Below are 17,682 nucleotides of genomic sequence, written 5' to 3'. Positions count from 1 at the left end.
AACAGCACAGAGTGTGTGCATACACACAAGCACTTACACACAGAAGCACGTGCAGTCATATTCATGCATGTACACACACACACACACACACACACACACACACACACACACACACACACACACACACACACACACACACACATACATACACACACGCGTGTGTATACACTATGTCTGATAGCTGTCCCTGCTACCTACCATAAACCTCTTACTTCTATTACTCCCCTCCCCATTTTGTCCTCTCGTCATATATGAAAAATGAACACCTAACCCACAAAAAATGTAACCATCCGTCCCCACCTCCATCTTGCTCATTTCTTAGATTTTCACATTATGTTTGTTATTCTTCATCTCTTTCCTGTGTTCCCTTTTCCATTCTCTAATCTGGTTAAAAAATAGATGAGCACACCCAAATCATGACCCATCATCATCATCTTTGAGGTACATGTAAAATGGGTGAGCACTGCTGCAGCTCTACTTATCCTTCACCTTCAGCCACTATTATTTCAAGTACCACTACTAGTACAACTACTACTGCTACAAGTACCACTACAAGTACTACTACTACCACAAGTACCACTTCCTTACAACTTTTATTAAATGTTAATGGCCCAGCCCTCTTGCCCCATCCACTCCAGGTTAACCAGCTACTCCATACCCCCCTGGACTTATTAAGAGACATGCCATGATATTATCCAAATTTCTGATGAAGCTTCCTGCCTGTTCATTGGATCATAGGATCATCAGAAGTTACTAGGCTAATGGCCCTGGGGCCCTTACAGGCCTAGCCTAGAGTTTATCCACAAAAAGAAACCTTAGTCAGCACCTATCGTCCCTGTCAATGAGAGACACAGGTGAAACCCCTGGGACAAATTTGTGGTTTCCCATCCACTCATCAAGGTTGGGCTTGAAGAGGATCAGCGAGGTACTCTGTTTGACATGTATGGGAAGTCTATTCCGTAGGTGGGCAGCCTCTGGGAGACAAACCTGTCTCTACAGCAGGTTTTGTTGATGTTGCATATTAGATTCATGCCTTTCGAGCGGGTAATCCATGCAGAAAGTCCTGAATCTGAAAAATCAGAAAATCTTAATAAGAATGAAAACAACTGAAGACAAGCTATGAGTTATAATAATTCTAGTTAATATACACAGCTATACTTTTAAACTGAAGTTCTTCAAATTTACTGAAGTACATTATGGGGTATGAGCAGAGGAATAGACCAATGGAGTCATTAATACATTGTTTTAAATAAATCTACAGGGTAACTTATATGCACTGGCTTGTGAGAAATGTATGGATTGTAGGATATGGCCATGGTTTGACTCAGTCTAAAGAATATTGGAGAAGAAGCTTTAGTTTTTTTTTTTTTAACTCTTGGATGAGTGCAATGCTGATGAGTTAGTCAAGATCACTTCCCTGAAAGTAACTGTCTGATCACTGCTTTGTATGAGAAATTGCTGCTATTTGTGTACTTTATTTATTCAGTTTCTGTGGTATTTTCTCCCTGGATGCATGACATGAAGTGAGTATATATAAGTAAGGGAGGTTATAAGGAAGTTTGTGCTCCCAGTAACATTTCATAATTTTTTTCATTTTATTATCCAGGTAAATAGCTTTTTGTTTCAGTTTTCATTGAAATCAACTTTTGTTTAGTTTGCTTCATGTACTCAAAGTGTCATGGGAATTGATTTCAACAAATTACAGTGGAACTCAAGTGTTGTACATTAACATTTAATTTTTATGAGTTTATTTACTTATGTAAAGGTGTTGACTGGATACAGCACTGATTAAAATGGACTTTTTCAGGGTAGCTTGGAGATAGACTGGAGGCAAACACAAATTGTAAATACACAGATAAAACAATGAGAAAAAATACATCTCTCTCTCTCTCTAAATATATATATATATATATATATATATATATAAAGAGAGAGAGAGAGAGAGACACTGTATATATATATATATATATATATATATATATATATATATATATATATATATATATATATATATATATATATATATAGTGTGGTGAGAGGTGAGTATGAATGCATAAGGAGGTGATGATTCAGAGACTTGTAGTGTGACCACACTAGCACAGAAATATCAAAACCAAGCATAGCAGAGTGATTCATAAATGCAAAAAATTAGCTTAGACAACCACAGCAGTCAGCTACACTGGTCATCAGAATTTTGGGATGTACAGGATCTGCACTTATGTTACGATACTAGGACTGGCTTTGATGTTAGCAGGACATCACATGCTATTGCCCTCCCTCAAAATCAGTGTTCATTGTGTTGGTAGCTGTTACCACTGAGATCACAGATGAGGTCTCCAGTGGCTATTATGCCATCACCTCAATGACCATGGCATTGTTACTACTGTTATGTGGGCAGAGATGCAATATTGAAGTTAGTAGACGTGCTGCCCTCAAATGGAAGTAAGTGGGGATGTATGAAATGTCTATTCCAGTTGGCTTTGACATCCGTGTCACAGTAATAATCATGGCTATAGAAACATTCCAACTTTTTACCTACATATAACCTCTTTATTTTTCTCAGGAACTGTTTGCCAATTTCTACTTACCTCTCATCCTCTTTAGTGTGTCCTTATATTTGCACTTGAACATAAATTTAACTTCATTGTAAATAGTTTTCTGTTCCTGTATTTATCTGTAATTTGAGTGGCACCATGTTAGCTAAGAATTTGTGTTTTGTTTACTCTGTAAGTTTTAACCTGTTGTATTGAATATTTGACACTGTACTTATATCTCTGTGGCTTCTTAGATAGTACGGTTTAATCTGCATTATGCTACATCTCTTGCTATTCCTTGATCATCTGTATTATCTACCTCTTAGCTTGTTTGTATTTTGGAGCTTTTCTCCCTGGGTCTCAGATGAAAATAGGCTTCTCGTCCAGTCGGACACTACCCGGTTATCAAAATAAATAAATAAATAAATACATAAATAAAATTGTCCTAGGGGCCACAGACTGCAGCCTTATTGCCATAAAGGCCTCACTTGCTCCACATTGCATCTGGTATATATATATCAACCAGAAAACGATCACTCTGTTAAATGCAGTGCATAGGGTAATATATACATTATGTCTATGTGCTATGCAGGTAGTTCTTATGATTTCTACATCTGGGCATATGTGACCTCTACCAGTATTTCATTTGAGGTAACTTTCCACAGCATTACCAAGTTGTTGGGTACACACAGTGCTGACTGCACAGGCCAGGATATACTGTTCCCATGGTAATTGGTAGCAGGTGACTCATGATGCTGAACAGTATTGTGTCTTGCAGGTGATACTAGATGCGACTTGGAATCATGACTGATGACCATGGCTCACAACCCATAGATGATGACACAGATGGCATGCAATAATTCATTGTTTCAGACATGGAATATCATTGAACATGTGTTCAAACTTCTGAAGGTTCTCTTCCACATCTACTAGTGTGCTGCAGTTTGTACCAGAGACATGTAGTAAGATATTTGTGGATTGTAGCATGATGCTACAAAAATAGTTACAGAGAGGGACATGTCAGATAGATATGTGGCTGTTTCAAAGAAGGAGTTGGGTGAAAAGCCGTCTGAGAAACCCCATGCAAGGCAGAGGTGGTTGCATATGTAGTAGCACTGGCAAAGAGTTGGTGTTCTGGTCGCCATTTATGTAACATGACCTGGAGAACACAGAATAAAAAGGAACCATGCATTGACACTCCTTGGCTATGGAGTTCAGTGAATTGACTGGCCAAGTTGCGCATTAGACATTGTCATGTTCAGAAATGCCAGTACAGTGGGCAGGGCATAGACTGTGCAAGTGGGATGGGACACAGGGCAGGGGTTAACAATGTAAACATACAGGGAGAGTTATGGGAAGTGGATGTGTATTTAGTTAGTTAGTTATTGACATTTGATGACTGAGTAGAAGTCCATTTTCATTGGAGGCCCAGTGAGAAAACCTGCAAATTATTACAAAACCTTTTAAGAACTATAATTTTAAAACCTTCAATAATAAAACAAAAACATTTGGAGTTTAAATAATTATAAAAAGTTAAGCATAATATGAAAATGTCGGTTACCAATCAATCCAAGGTATATGACAATCATTTAATATTACAGAAATTTTAGACAGTTTGTAGAGAAATTAAAGATAAGTTAGTCTAATGCAAATAGGAAATGCAATACAAAGTGAGGAAAAATGGCTTATGGTATATTTAGAGAGAAAGTCAGGGAAGAGAGATAGCAGTAAAGAAGTAAGTGAAGAAGGGAGAGTAAGGAAGTAAAAGGAATGAAAAGATAAGTGCTCACATTTAGGGATATAGTTTATCCTGGACTAGAACCAAGACAGCTTTTTGTGGGAAGAAATATCCAGGGAATGGTTATGGCTAGGCTTGTGTAGGCCCTAGGGCTGATAGCCTAGTACCAACCTATGAACCTATGGGATAGAGGTATAGACCTGATGGATACAGGTAAGGAGTTCCAGGCCATAGCAACCTTTTACAAGTACAGACAATACCCAGCAGATTTGCTATGTTTATAAACAGATGAGAGGTTTTAGTCACTGGATCGCAATAACCAACTGGGAACAGAGTTGGGAGAATGTTTGTTTTTTAGTGCTAGACAGGCAGATGGATGCAGGATATGTTTATAGGTAGTAAGATGTTATGTATATGTTAGTTGATGAGGCAGTTCTACCCAATTTATGCTTTTCAGTACTATACAGTGGTGGGCTCTGAAAGGGATATGTGCTGCAAATTTAGCAACTTTTTGAAGCATTGTTCAAGTTTTAATTTTTGTGAATTCTGGAAGTTATTAAGGATGAGAGAGCCATAAAGAAGAATAGAGAGTAGATAAGTAGTGGCAAGTGTAGTTTTAGTTGTGTCAGTGAGAAAGTTTTTGGCTCTGTAAAGCATCCCTAGTTTTTGATGTTAGTTTTTCTTTTGCAATTTTGTATATGCAGGTCGAATGTAAAATTATCATCCACTATCACCCCTTATAGTTTGCTATGAGAAATGACTTCAGTGGTTTCATTATCAAGAGAGAGGACTTTATATTTTGTTTTTCCATGACAGACGGATTTGGGAAAAAAAGTAGTAGTTTGTCTTTTTTTGAGTTGAGTATGAGTTGTGAGTTATGAAGCCATGTTTCAGTGGCTGTTAAAGCTTCATGAGTAATTTTTTGGAGGTGTACCATGTTGTCAGATGTACAAATGAGAATGGAATCATCTGTGTATTGCATTAGGGTGGCCTTTGGTGTGGAAGTATTGAGGATGTTGGTGAAAATGTTAAAGAGGAGGGGAGCAATAATAGAGCCTTCTGGTACACGGCTGGGGACTGGGAGGTAAGGAGAGAGTGTGGAGTGTCATTTTACTGACTGATACCTATTGGACAGGTAGCTTTTGAACCGCAGAAGAGTAGGCTGAGATAGACATAGTGAGGACATTTGAAGAAGTTTACTGTGACAAACTGTGTTGAAGGCTTTAGATAAGTCTTGAAATAAGGAATGACTAGTTTGCCATAATCTCTAGCTTTATTGACAGTATCTATATAGGTTGTAAGGGCAGTGCTATTACTATGGGAAGGATAGAACTCATGTTGTGCAGGGGATAGGAGTTACTCCTACAGGAGATAGTCTAGCAATTGCTTATGGATACATTGTTCAAGTACTTTGGTGAGGGGAGATAAGATTGCTGTAGGTCTAAAGATACTAATGTCTGTTGAATGTCCTCCTTTGTGCAGAGGGGATAATGTTTGATTTTTTCCAAAGAGAGGGAGGGAGGGATTCCTGGATTGACCTATTTATAAGGACTGAGGCAGGATAGGCAATGCCACTGGCTGCTATTTTAGGTACTTGCTTGGAAAGTCATCAGCTGAAAAGAGCACAGTTTAAGTTTGTTTAAGAGTAGTTTTATATAGGACGTGGGCACAGGTTTGAAGGTGAAAGTAGATGTGGTGATATATGGCTGTTGGGTAGTGTTGGGAGTAGCTGTTGAGAAATCCTTAAACTAAAGATGGTGTACTATCTGGAAAATAACCACTGAGCTGTGTTGCTGTTTTGAGTGGTGAGCTATCGGGAGAGGGGTTTAGGTTGAATTTTTGTCTGAGATGTAAAATTTATTTAATGGATGTCCAAAATGTTTTAAGGTTGTGTTTAGTATTATTCTGAAAGTTATTTTAGTTTAGTTTTTTGTCTTCATTTATTTGCTTTTTACTACAATTGTGAAGCAGTCTGAAGTTTTCAAAATACTGAGGTGTTTTATATGTCTGCCATTCTTTCCATGCTTTTTCTCTGTCCTGCATTATTATTCTACTCTTTTTGGAAAGCTAAATTGCATTATTTGTTTTCATTCTCTTCCTTCTAGCAAGACTATTTAGGATATTTAGAAAAGTTGCAATGAATTCATTTACAGCATTATCTAAAAGGGAGATTTTTAGGAAGTTCCAGTTAATGGATGATAGTATAGTAATGAGCATTTCTGGGTTAAAATTGGAAAGAATACGTGTTATTTTATAAATATGCTGCTTAACTGGATGTGTGTGATGTCTAGTCATATAGATTAAGAGATCATCACTGAGAGAATCTGACATTGTAATTGTGATGGAGTATTTGCTATGGTCTGATACTAGGATGCAGTCTATACAGAATTTGATGTCTTGCTATAATGTGTGGGGCTGTTAAATAGTTGTGTGAAACCATATAAGTTCATGTTAGATGTAAGAGTCAGAGTCTATGTCCAATCAATTTACATTCACATTACCTAGTAATTTTTTTTCTTGTGGAAATGATATGAATATCTAATGTATGATATATTCTAGTATAGCTGTATTGTTGCCAGGAAGGATGTAAAGGACAGCAATAAATATATTTATACTTGTTTGTTTTGAGGAAAGGAATAAGAAGCTCTGCTGAACTGAATTTTGGTGTTGGTTTGCTGTAAGGGGAAATGTAGCAGGTTTTGGGAAATATTATAGCAATATCACAAAATCTACTGTTTACACATTCATTACAGATGATATTGTAGCCAGAAGGTATAACCTCTGAGTTGTTTATGCTGGATTTAAGCCAAGTTACAGTTACAGTGAGAACATCAGGTTTATTATGTTGGGTAATCCAGGCACGTATTACAGCAATTTTATTTCTTATACTTCTAACATTTATTGCAACAAAAATTAGATCATCAGGGTTGTGGCTTGACTGTTGTTGGGTAACAGAAGTGTGTGGGAGAGACCTATCTGTGTAGCCATGGGCATGGCTTCAGGTTTTGAGGTACCAGGGTTCACATCCTCCAGGACTGGGATGGTGATTCCAGTATATGAATCCTGGCCGGGTGTATAATGTGGTACACAGAGCTAGAGACATAATGTCTGATGAATAATGTTGCACTTGTGCAAGTATGTTCAGGAACCCCTTTGTGACCATCATTTGGGAAGTGAGAAGATGGCTGGTATCTATTACCCCTGTGACCAGCCACAGCTAGATGCTTCTCTGTGTATGCCAACAGGGGAGAAGGATGGCTTCCATGGCTCAGCTTATAAATTAAGTGCTTTATAGAATGTAAATTTATAGGGTTTGTGGGTGAATACCCCTCAGGGTTGAATGCTTTGGTTAACAGAAAATTCACCCCCATTTAGTACCACTGCCTGACATGAATAGTGTGAACATATAAATGTGCCAACATTTCTTTGTTCTGCCAGTTCCTGTGTTACTTGTCCACAAAATATAAGGACTTAAAACTACCATGGGAATGTAAGGCTAGGCTTCTTAAGATCTTCACAGATCAATAACAAAAGGAATACCTATGATCCTGTGGAATGGAAATTTGGGACCCGGAGTAGCTGGCCTGCTGGTATGTGCTGGAGCCAGAAACACCATCTGCCATGACTATGGTAGTATACTTGCCTAAGGATAGAGGTAGCTATGCCAGAGATAATAGTGATATGGTTTCTGATATCTGGTCTATGACTGTACACTGTGTGTGTCCACAGTCAGGATTTGCCAGGATTCTCACAGAGGCAGTAGTGAATGCGGATATGGTCTCCACTGCCCCAACAAGCATGTCTTCTGTAAATCTCTGTATGCCATATCTCTTGCATGCATCACGATATGTCACTCTGTTCCTGCAGTGGTTGCAATTCCTCATACTGGCCACTCAGTGCAGCAGCATCTTGGACACAGTGCATAGTGACCATCTGAGCCCCAGTCACTGACCTACAAACCCACTCATTGATGCCAATGGTGGCATAGTGTTTGGGTAAAGTTCTGTAGCTACATCAGTTATGGACACCTACAGAGCTATGATGGTTACATGTACCTCAGAGTGTGGTTCATGAATGTTGTCTGCATTAGTGCCATCTGATTGCCAGTATAGAGCTAACATGGCTAGACAATCCGGAGATAAACACTGAGGATACCAGAGTTTCATTATGTCCCTCTTCCAGTGGCTCCACAGTGGGGATCGTGTGTCTGCCTTAAAATGTAAGCATTGCTGACAGTGCCATCATACTATAGGATGGTGTTGTGTGCAGTGTACCCAAAGTACCTGGTGGACAGATATCCATATTTCTGTTGAATGCAGCATGCACACTAGTGGGATATTGTACAACTGCACTGGAGCAATGTAGTACTAACGTGTTGCATCCACATGTATGCTCTTGCTGTCATTGCCAGTCAAGCTCTCACATCCAAGCCACTGTGACATAGGAGGGTTCTCTCACCTGACTCAGACAGTGACATGAAGAAGTTCTCCACCTCTGTGACATATCATTGTGTCAGTGGTCCACCAAGTCTTATGGTCCTGTCCTGACAATAGTCTGTGCTTTGTTAACAGCATGTAGTATAATTTCAGTGACCCCGTACTGCACCTGTACTATAGTCCCAGTATGGCCTCTCACAACACTGACATTTTACACAACTCCCTGCCACATCTTATCCTGGCATGCCTTATTTGCTTTTCCCTTGCCAAAGATATGCATGCCACGTGTCTGTCAAAATTGCAGAATATTACCTGTCTTCATTGTGGTGACCTTTATCCAGATGTTGCCATTTCTTTGGTCTTACAAAATTACTTGTATACTTGTGAGCAACAAATTGACATCACTGCATGTGTAAAAATGGCTGTCCTTGAGAGAAACTAGTGATCTCAGCACTATCAGCCTGCATCCATTTGTCAGCCACAAACCTGTGTGCAGCTACGTTGTTGTAATTCATGCTGTGTATCATCTTGCAGCACTATTTTAATGTGTGTGTGTGTGTGTGTGTGTGTGTGTGTGTGTGTGTGTGTGTGTGTGTGTGTGTGTGTGTGTGTGTGTGGCAAGCTAGAGAGAGAGAGACCTGTGTTTAAGACCTTGTTCATCTTGTGTTAGGTTTACTGATCTCTGCATAGATGGTACAGTATGTCACGGTGAGGCACCAGCAGACAGGACCCTGTCTGCAATACCAGGTCTGACATACTGCTGGAGCTGCTGCATTGAAGAACTTTCCCAAACTCTGAAACCCAACAGAATCTTTGGTTAGTTTGGGGTTACCCACTGAATAGGCAGTAGCATTCACTAAGTTATGGAATGCCATTACCTACCCCCAGAATGGATAATGGCATTCCACAATATAGAGTGCTATGGACTCTCATTACCACTTCCAGGAATAGAAATACTCCATTCTCTTCAGTATTTAGGAGTTGCAAAGTATTGATTTGGTTGAACCCCATCATTCTAGTGGGGTAAGATGGATTACACAATACTACTTCTTATGGACCAGATACTTGTGACAGTAAAGTTGTCCATATTAACCAAGCTGTTACGCTTTAAGAAATCATTTCTACTAACTTCAGCTCACTGATACCAACCTCCGTATGAGGAAAAGGATAAAACTATCATCTGTTTGTAGACTTTGAGTAAAATTACATCTGTATTCCAAGTTAGGGTGCATTGCTATCATATGATGCCCCTACAGCAGAATTCAATATTCAGCACTCTCTCCTTTTTGAGCAGGGCACTACTTGTTCAGCAAGATACACTTCATTCTTAATCTTTCTAAGTGAAGGTTTGGCTGCAACTGGTCCTCCAGAAATCTGTTATAGTTTTACAACCTTCTAAATCGCTTTTGCACATTTTCGCGGACAACTTTACTGCCATTCAGTCTGTAAACGTTTAGCTACTTCTCACCTGTGGAACAGAAAATATTGCCCAGTCTTTAGTCTATAACCTTCTATTCCCCTACTTTAAGGCTTTACTCTTGAAGTACTTGCAACAACTGGTCCTGTACCCCTTATCTGGAGAGGTATATGCATAAATGCTTATTATAAAGGAGTATTGGGTCTCATGTCTTAGGCAGATCAGCTCTCAGATGGCATTTTTCAGCTGTAACCGAGTAAAAAGGTCACACTCACAAACCATTCAGTAGATTTGTCTTTTGGTTTTTACTGATTGGTGCATCTGTGTGACCTTTTTACTCATTGTTTTAGTTTGTTGGTTGGGATATTTTGCAGACACCCTATGGATATGGATATCAGCTGGGTACGACAACCCTGTGTTTTGAAAGGTTATCCAAACATTACACTTATGCTGTGCTGATGATGCCATAAGAAGGCTGAAACATGCATGTCCACAGCTAGTGGGGTTTGGCTTTATTGGCCTGAATTTATCCATAAATAGACTTAAAAAGAAAAAAAGTCATGGACATTAAGTATTGCCATGTAGTTGAAACACCTGATGTCCTTAAAGGGTCATTTGCATATATCCCATGTTGCCTGTAATACACAAGATTTAAGGAGTCATACCGTGGAATGTCTAACATTGACAAAGAAGGATTTTTAGTTATAATTTTCTTCAGAAACTAATCTCAGTTCATATGTTGCATTACTGGTCCTTGTAGTGCTTTTCATTTTCTTGTTAATATTTTTAAGCTGTTCTCACTCTGAAGAGTTCTTACCTTGAAGTACAGTTTATGAAGCGTTTTTTCCTCTTGATATAAAGTTTATGTCAGTTGCTCATCAAGAGTTGTTTTTAAATTTCCCATTATATTTGACTGTAATTGAGAGTACTAGCACTATGCATTTGTCCAAGAGGGTATAAACCTCCTTAGTGAAGTTGGACAGTGTCAAAGCCAACAGTGGTGATGTCATGGGTAAATTTAGACATTTCATTTTATAATTGTAGCAGGAGGTTCATTCTGTTGAAGTCCTTAAATGCAAAGTCATCAGTTACAGGGGGGTGGTGATTTTGAAAATAATTGTCACAAGTTTATGGTCTGAGTTAACCAGAGTAGAATAGCCTAAGTGAATGGAAAACAGGTAAATGTAATATAAGTGAGGAATTGATTCATAGGTACAGAGTTCATAGGTGTTTCCTAGGATTTACATTTACAAGGGCCTTTTTAAGACTAGCCATGCATCCCAAATCTCTGATATGTTCTCAATCCCATGGTAGGTGTAAGCAGGGGCTTGGGAGATGAACCCTTTAAAGGCTGCCTGTGTCCATTAGAGGCAAAGGTTCCAAACCAGGGATGAATTTCCTGTTCTCCATCCAATTGTCCTAGTTACACTTAAATTGGTTAAGAGAGGAATTCTGCTTCACATGGATGAGTAGCCTGTTCCAGAGAAGGGAGTAGTCTCTGGGATACATACCTGTCTCTTCAGCAGGTCCTATTTATATCACAGATAAGGTTTAAGTTTTTAGAATGGGTAACTCTGGTGCTGTTTGTTTTACAGATATGCAAGAGGCCCATCAGAGTGGGGTCGATAATACCTTGTATGCCAGGCATAGATCTTCACCACCAAGAGCCTGTAGGAGACAGAATACAGGGATAGAGCCTTGAGGTGGTCACATAGGATATGTTACTTGTGCACTGTACTTATTTAGTAAGGAAAATCTGTGAATGTTCCAGTTGTTGAATATTCTTGGTTAGGTACATACCAAAAGGGGCATTGTACTCAATGATAGGTCTGATGAATGCTAAATACAGTTGAACAATGACTTACTTGGGCCTAGATGCCATACCTTTTTTTATAAGTTTCACAACATAGAATGATTTCCTTACTACTGCAGACACATGATGGTCAAAGGCTAGATTACTATGTGTGTCTCCAAATCATTGACTACTGGCTAAAATCTTAGTGGTGTGATGTCAATATGATAGTTAATAGGGGTGGATGACTTCCCAAAGGGTACTATTATGCATTTCTTGGCATTTAAATTTAGTCCACAGAGGTCCCTCAGTAAAAGAATACAAAGTCATTAAATGCCAAAAAAGGAGCAGTCCTAGGACCAGTCCCTGAGGGACTCCACTTGTAACTAGCCTTTTTGTAGAGGTGGACTCCCAAGTTATAACTTCCTGGGTCTGAGAGAGCCAGCTGGCTATCTACTGAGTGACATAAGGGTTTGTACCTAACCTCTTGAGTTTGTCAACAATGCCTGAGAGGGGTATTGTGCCAAATGCTTTGGCCAAATTAATGTAGGCAGCATGAACCATTTTTCCATCATCCATTGTTTTGGTGATCTTCTCAAAGAAGTCCACCGGATTGACTAGGCATGATCTGCCCTTGACAAAACCAAACTGGGTTGGTCCAGTGTCTAGAGACTTCCTATGTCATTATGGATCATTTCTATGATAACTCTTTCCATGGTTTTGCATATAAGACTAGTGAGACTTATGGATCTGTAGTTTCCAGTATCTAGATGACCCATTCAAAAGATTTTAGCTTCTAGTGGGTACACTAATTATTTAGTCCAGGGAATTATTATTTATCAAATCCAGAAATCTTTAGACATATCCTCTATAAGAGGTATAGATGTGCCAGTCCATGGCTGGGTAGTAATTGTTTATAGAAATTTCTTTTTAAACTTCCAGGACTCCAAAATGATTATCTGGAGGCATTGAGGTAGTTTTGCAGCATGTTTTAAGTTAGTGGTTTGTCTTCTCCATGGAAAACTGAAGTTCTGGCACCCAGGTTGTAGGACTCTTGGTATCAGTTTAGGTGAGCTGGGGTCCTTGACAAGTATGAAAACATCATGGCAGCTTTTAATAGATCTGAAAACATGGTAAGTGCAAAACCTACTTCTAACGGGAGTGTTTTCTTTGCATTTAAACCACATCTGTAGTGTGGACATGTTCTGGATGCAGAGCACCTCAGGATTTGGCAATCATACCTCCCAATCTTATAGTGCAAGAAATTTGGACAAAGCCTGACAAAATGGGGAGACAAAGGCCCAAAAAATACGGGCATATTTTAAATATTTCTTTTATAAACTTAGAAAGTTGCTAGAGTAACACGGTTTGTTTTAACATACATTTTCAGAAGGATATGAAGTCTGAAACTCAAATGTATGTCATTATTTGGCAACTCTAATCATCAGATTATCCCAGTGATTTTCCAGAAAACCACAAATGTTATAAGGAACAGACCAAAAATATGAGCCACAAAACTGGACATTCTGCAAATATCTGGACAATTGAGAGTTATATTGGCAATTTAAGATTCCTGGCATTGAGAAGAGGCACCATAATCTGGACCAGTTTAGTGTATGAAGAATTTGCTAAGTTGGGATATCTATTAGATGGACTCTGCCTAAGAATTATGCTATGTTGACAACAAGTCTTTTACCAGTATGTAGAAACCTTTAAATGACAGATGCAGGAAATCTCTTGCGAACAAATAAGACTATTACTGACCCCATTCCTGACTGATACATATTGGGTCCCCCTGCAATAATACTAGCAATTAAACCTATTAAGGCATTTATCTTCTCTCTATACCTAGGCATCATTCTTGGTGAAGGAAGAAGTCCACTTTGGAACAGAGTCTTATCTGTATCTGTGAAATGCCTGAAAATATCCCTCAGGGATTTGCTCCCCTGGTATTTATTCCCACGTGGACACAACTATGTCATAGTTATACTTGTCTCAAGAAGGGGTTCTGAGAGGCCCTTTTAAGGTCTGTGATTTTTGGCACACAAGAGGCAGCTGACAGTAATCCTGCCCTTGTCCGGCCTTGGGGAATGGGGAATTAGTATGCTTAACAAATGAGTCTCCAATTACTAATACATTCTTACCAGAAGCTTGTTTACCATTTCCTATTACTCTATCTACTTCCCTGTTTCCCCAGTAGTTAAAAAACATTCATTAGTTTCACTTATCTTAACATTCTGCAACATTTCAGGAAGAATAAAACATTGTCTGTGTTTATGGCATTACAGTTTAAGTCTTGACAAGATGATGACCTTAATGGATATAGCAAGCCATCCTTAATAGCTGAAAAGTTAAATGATTTTATGTAAGACATTTTGCTATTCAAACAGTCCAGTACAAATCCACCAGTTCAAATCCAACAACAAATCTGTTATTTGCAGTGACTGCTGTGTATTTTAGGTTTTAAAAGTCCAAATCCAACAACAAATCTGTTATTTACAGTGACTGCTGTGCATTTTTAGATTTTAAAAGTCCAAATCCAACAACAGTCTGTTATTTGCAGTGACTGCTGTGCATTTTTAGGTTTTAAAAGTCCAAATCCAACAACACATCTGTTATTTGCAGTGACTGCTGTTCATTTTTAATTTTTAAAAGTCCAAGTCCAACAACAAATCTGTTATTTGCAGTGACTGCTGTGCATTTTTAAGTTTTAAAAGTCTAAATCCACCAACAAATCTGTTACTTGTAGTGACTGCTGTGCAGTTTAGGTTTTAAAAGTCCAAATCCAACAGCAAATTTGTTACTTGCAGTGTCTGCTGTGCATTTTTAGGTTTTAAAAGTCCAAATCCAACAGCAAATCTGTTACTTACAGTAACTGCTGTGCATTTTTAGGTTTTAAAAGTCCAAATCCAACAGCAAATCTGTTACTTGCAGTGACTGCTGTGCATTTTTAGGTTTTAAAAGTCCAAATCCAACAACAAATCTGATACTTACAGTGACTGCTGTGCATTTTTAGGTTTTAAAAGTCCAAATCCAACAGCAAATCTGTTATTTGCAGTAACCGTTGTGCATTTTTAGGTTTTAAAAGTCCAAATCCAACAGCAATTCTGTTATTTGAGTGACTGCTGTGCATTTTTAGGTTTTAAAAGTCCAAATCCAACAGCAAATCTGTTACTTGCAGTGACTGCTGTGCATTTTTAGGTTTTAAAAGTCCAAATCCAACAACAAATCTGTTACTTGCAGTGACTGCTGCGCATTTTTAGGTTTTAAAAGTCCAAATCCAACAATAAATCTGTTATTTGCAGTGACTGCTGTGCATTTTTAGGTTTTAAAAGTCCTTGCTTTATAAGACTAAGTTGAAAGAAAAAAAAAATCAAAGCAGTTGGTTCACTGTCAGCAAAATATAGTTAGATAAAAAAAAATAAGTTTGAAGATTTACTCACTTACCAATACTATTGTTTTACAGACATATGCAAGAGCTATTTGGTAGCTTCTTTATTTTGAGCATTTGGTAAATAGTAAACTCTATATATTGCATTAGCAGAATCTAAACCTACTTATCATGTTAAGATGTAATCCTTTGCATTTCTTTTCAGACTGTCCGTACTATAAGAAGACGCCACTGTTACCCACCTACATGGAAGCGTTGGGTTTTCTATCTGTGTCCAGGCACTTTGATTGCATTTTCAGCTGTAGGCCTTTACGCTTTTGTAGAGACCGAAGAGAACTACTTCTACATCCACAGTATTTGGCACATGCTCATCGCTGGCAGTGTTGGCTTTCTCCTCCCACCTCGTCCCAAGCCAGATGGAAAAGTTACTCCACTACCACGAAGAAAGGGATGCGGCTATCAGTTGTGTGTCAATGAGCATGAGGAAATGGGATTGGTCGATCCTGGTACTGTATCTATCAATAGTATTTGCACAAGCTGATACAGGCTGTTACTGGCAGAATGAACTAAAAATGACTTAGAAGAGACTGAATGCCATTTTAAACACTGGAGAGTACCTAACAAGAACAGAAGATTGTAATTAATTGTAATGGATACTTCAGATGAATGCATGAACTGTCTATATAAACTTTGGTACCAGGCATTAGTTTTCTTCTCAGTCTTAAGCTGGACCTTTACATCTTTTTTTTTTTTTTTTTTGTTTCTTGCTGTTATACATTTTTCTTGTTTTATATGTACTGGAGAACTGTTTTCACTTTATACCAAAATGTCAGTTATGCAAATGTATTTATTTATATATCTGTATGTATTCATATATTTATTTTATTCATTTACTGATGTTCTTATTCATTTATTTGAATGCAGTCTTAGCCAGATATAGAAATGTCTGGCAGTTAATAAGTAACGCAAGAACCAGATAACTTCCATGAAGGCAACATTATCAAAAATAATTATCACTTTATTAAGAAGAGGTCTAAAACAAATTATTGAACCTATGTGGAATTAATCTTACCTCAGTGGCTAGGCCCTGAGTTTGCAAATTGTTTTCACACTTAGTAATGATGTTATGAAATGGAAAAAATATGGATTCTTTAAACATTAAGGCATAATGACATTTGCAAGTTATACGTACTACTATTCCTTTGGCAGATGTAAGGCTTGAGCCTAAAGGGGTGTGTCTTATAGCTCCTTGATGTACAGTAGTACTGATACCAGCCAATCCTCTCATTGTCTCATTTTGCTTATCAAAAGTATGACTGTAATTTTATGTTGAAGGCTAAAGTAAGTAATTTACATGTGGAAATATTTTTTTTCTATTTAACTTTGATTTCAATTATTGCTTGATACTGAAACCCATATTTACATTATTTTTGTCCCTGAGAACAAAACACAATTTTAAAGCAAAAAACAAAATAGAAAATAAAATACCTCTCTGGACTGCATATATGACTGCTGTGCAGTTCATTATGTTATCTAGAGAAGTTAATAATTTTGTCAGTTTTTACATTTAGGCATGATAAATGGAAGAAAATATTAGTATGTGTTTGAAGAGCCAGAAGTATTGTTATAGTTTTAGTAATTTTAAATACTGTTTAGCCCAAAGTTTGACCATAATGACATATTTCTGAATACTTTTTCATGGACAATGATCATTATGGAGCATTATGATTTATGAATCACATTCGGCAAACCACAACTTCTATAACACCAGTGGTATGCAAAACATCCTCACATATGTGAAGCCTCTGGATAAATGTCATTTTTTTTTCTTTCCGTTGGTGGCCAGCTACCAACCCTCTCATGAGCTGACTTAACTAGTTAGTCTATATTGGTAAGGGCCGGTCATGGACGGCTATCATCTTGGCAGCTGTTCAGGGTTTTCTATGTCTGTGTTCCTGCTCGAAGATACCTTGGATGAGCTTAAGTATTACATTGTAGGGCACTGTTCACACTCCTGCTTCTGTACATGCTCATTTCCTGTTACAGTACATAAGTGCTCCTTGGCAGAAGCTTATCTCAGCCATTCTGCCAAGGAGCCAACAGTGATCAGTTGTTCAGTAGACTCAGGTCTTATCTCTATATTCAGGATGAGTAAGACCATGTCAACTGTTCAGTCTTACCCCCCCCCCCCCCACCAGCCCAGCTAGTGCTTAGGTTATTAATAGGCCCCAGGCTAGTCAAGGATGTATCCATCTGTCCAAAGAGCTGGAGATAATTGTAGTTCCTGAATACATCTGTTGTTGGCTGTAGGTTTGGAAGAATCTGTCAGGAAATGTTTGAGTACAACCATGTACCAAACTCTGCAAACAATAGA

The 17,682-nt window shown here is 38.2% G+C and overlaps 1 protein-coding gene across 2 annotated transcripts in view; it reads left to right on the top strand.

The window, feature by feature from the left end:
* The window catches only part of TMEM8B (transmembrane protein 8B), a 2,953,746-nt gene extending 2,937,463 nt beyond the window's left edge, over positions 1–16,283 (top strand). For both annotated transcript variants that reach the window (XM_044079042.1, XM_044079038.1), the window contains exon 13: positions 15,514–16,283. In XM_044079042.1, coding sequence (XP_043934977.1) covers positions 15,514–15,849 — 336 coding nt within the window. In that variant the 3' untranslated portion in view covers positions 15,850–16,283. The remainder of the gene's footprint in view (positions 1–15,513) is intronic.
* Positions 16,284–17,682: the final 1,399 nt, after the last annotated feature.

This window comes from Protopterus annectens, chromosome 1.part1 (assembly GCF_019279795.1).
Source record: "Protopterus annectens isolate FY-2018-M chromosome 1.part1, PAN1.0, whole genome shotgun sequence".
NCBI lineage: Eukaryota > Metazoa > Chordata > Ceratodontiformes > Protopteridae > Protopterus > Protopterus annectens.
Note: the sequence above shows the minus strand (reverse complement) of the source record. Positions and strands in the feature narration are given on the sequence as shown.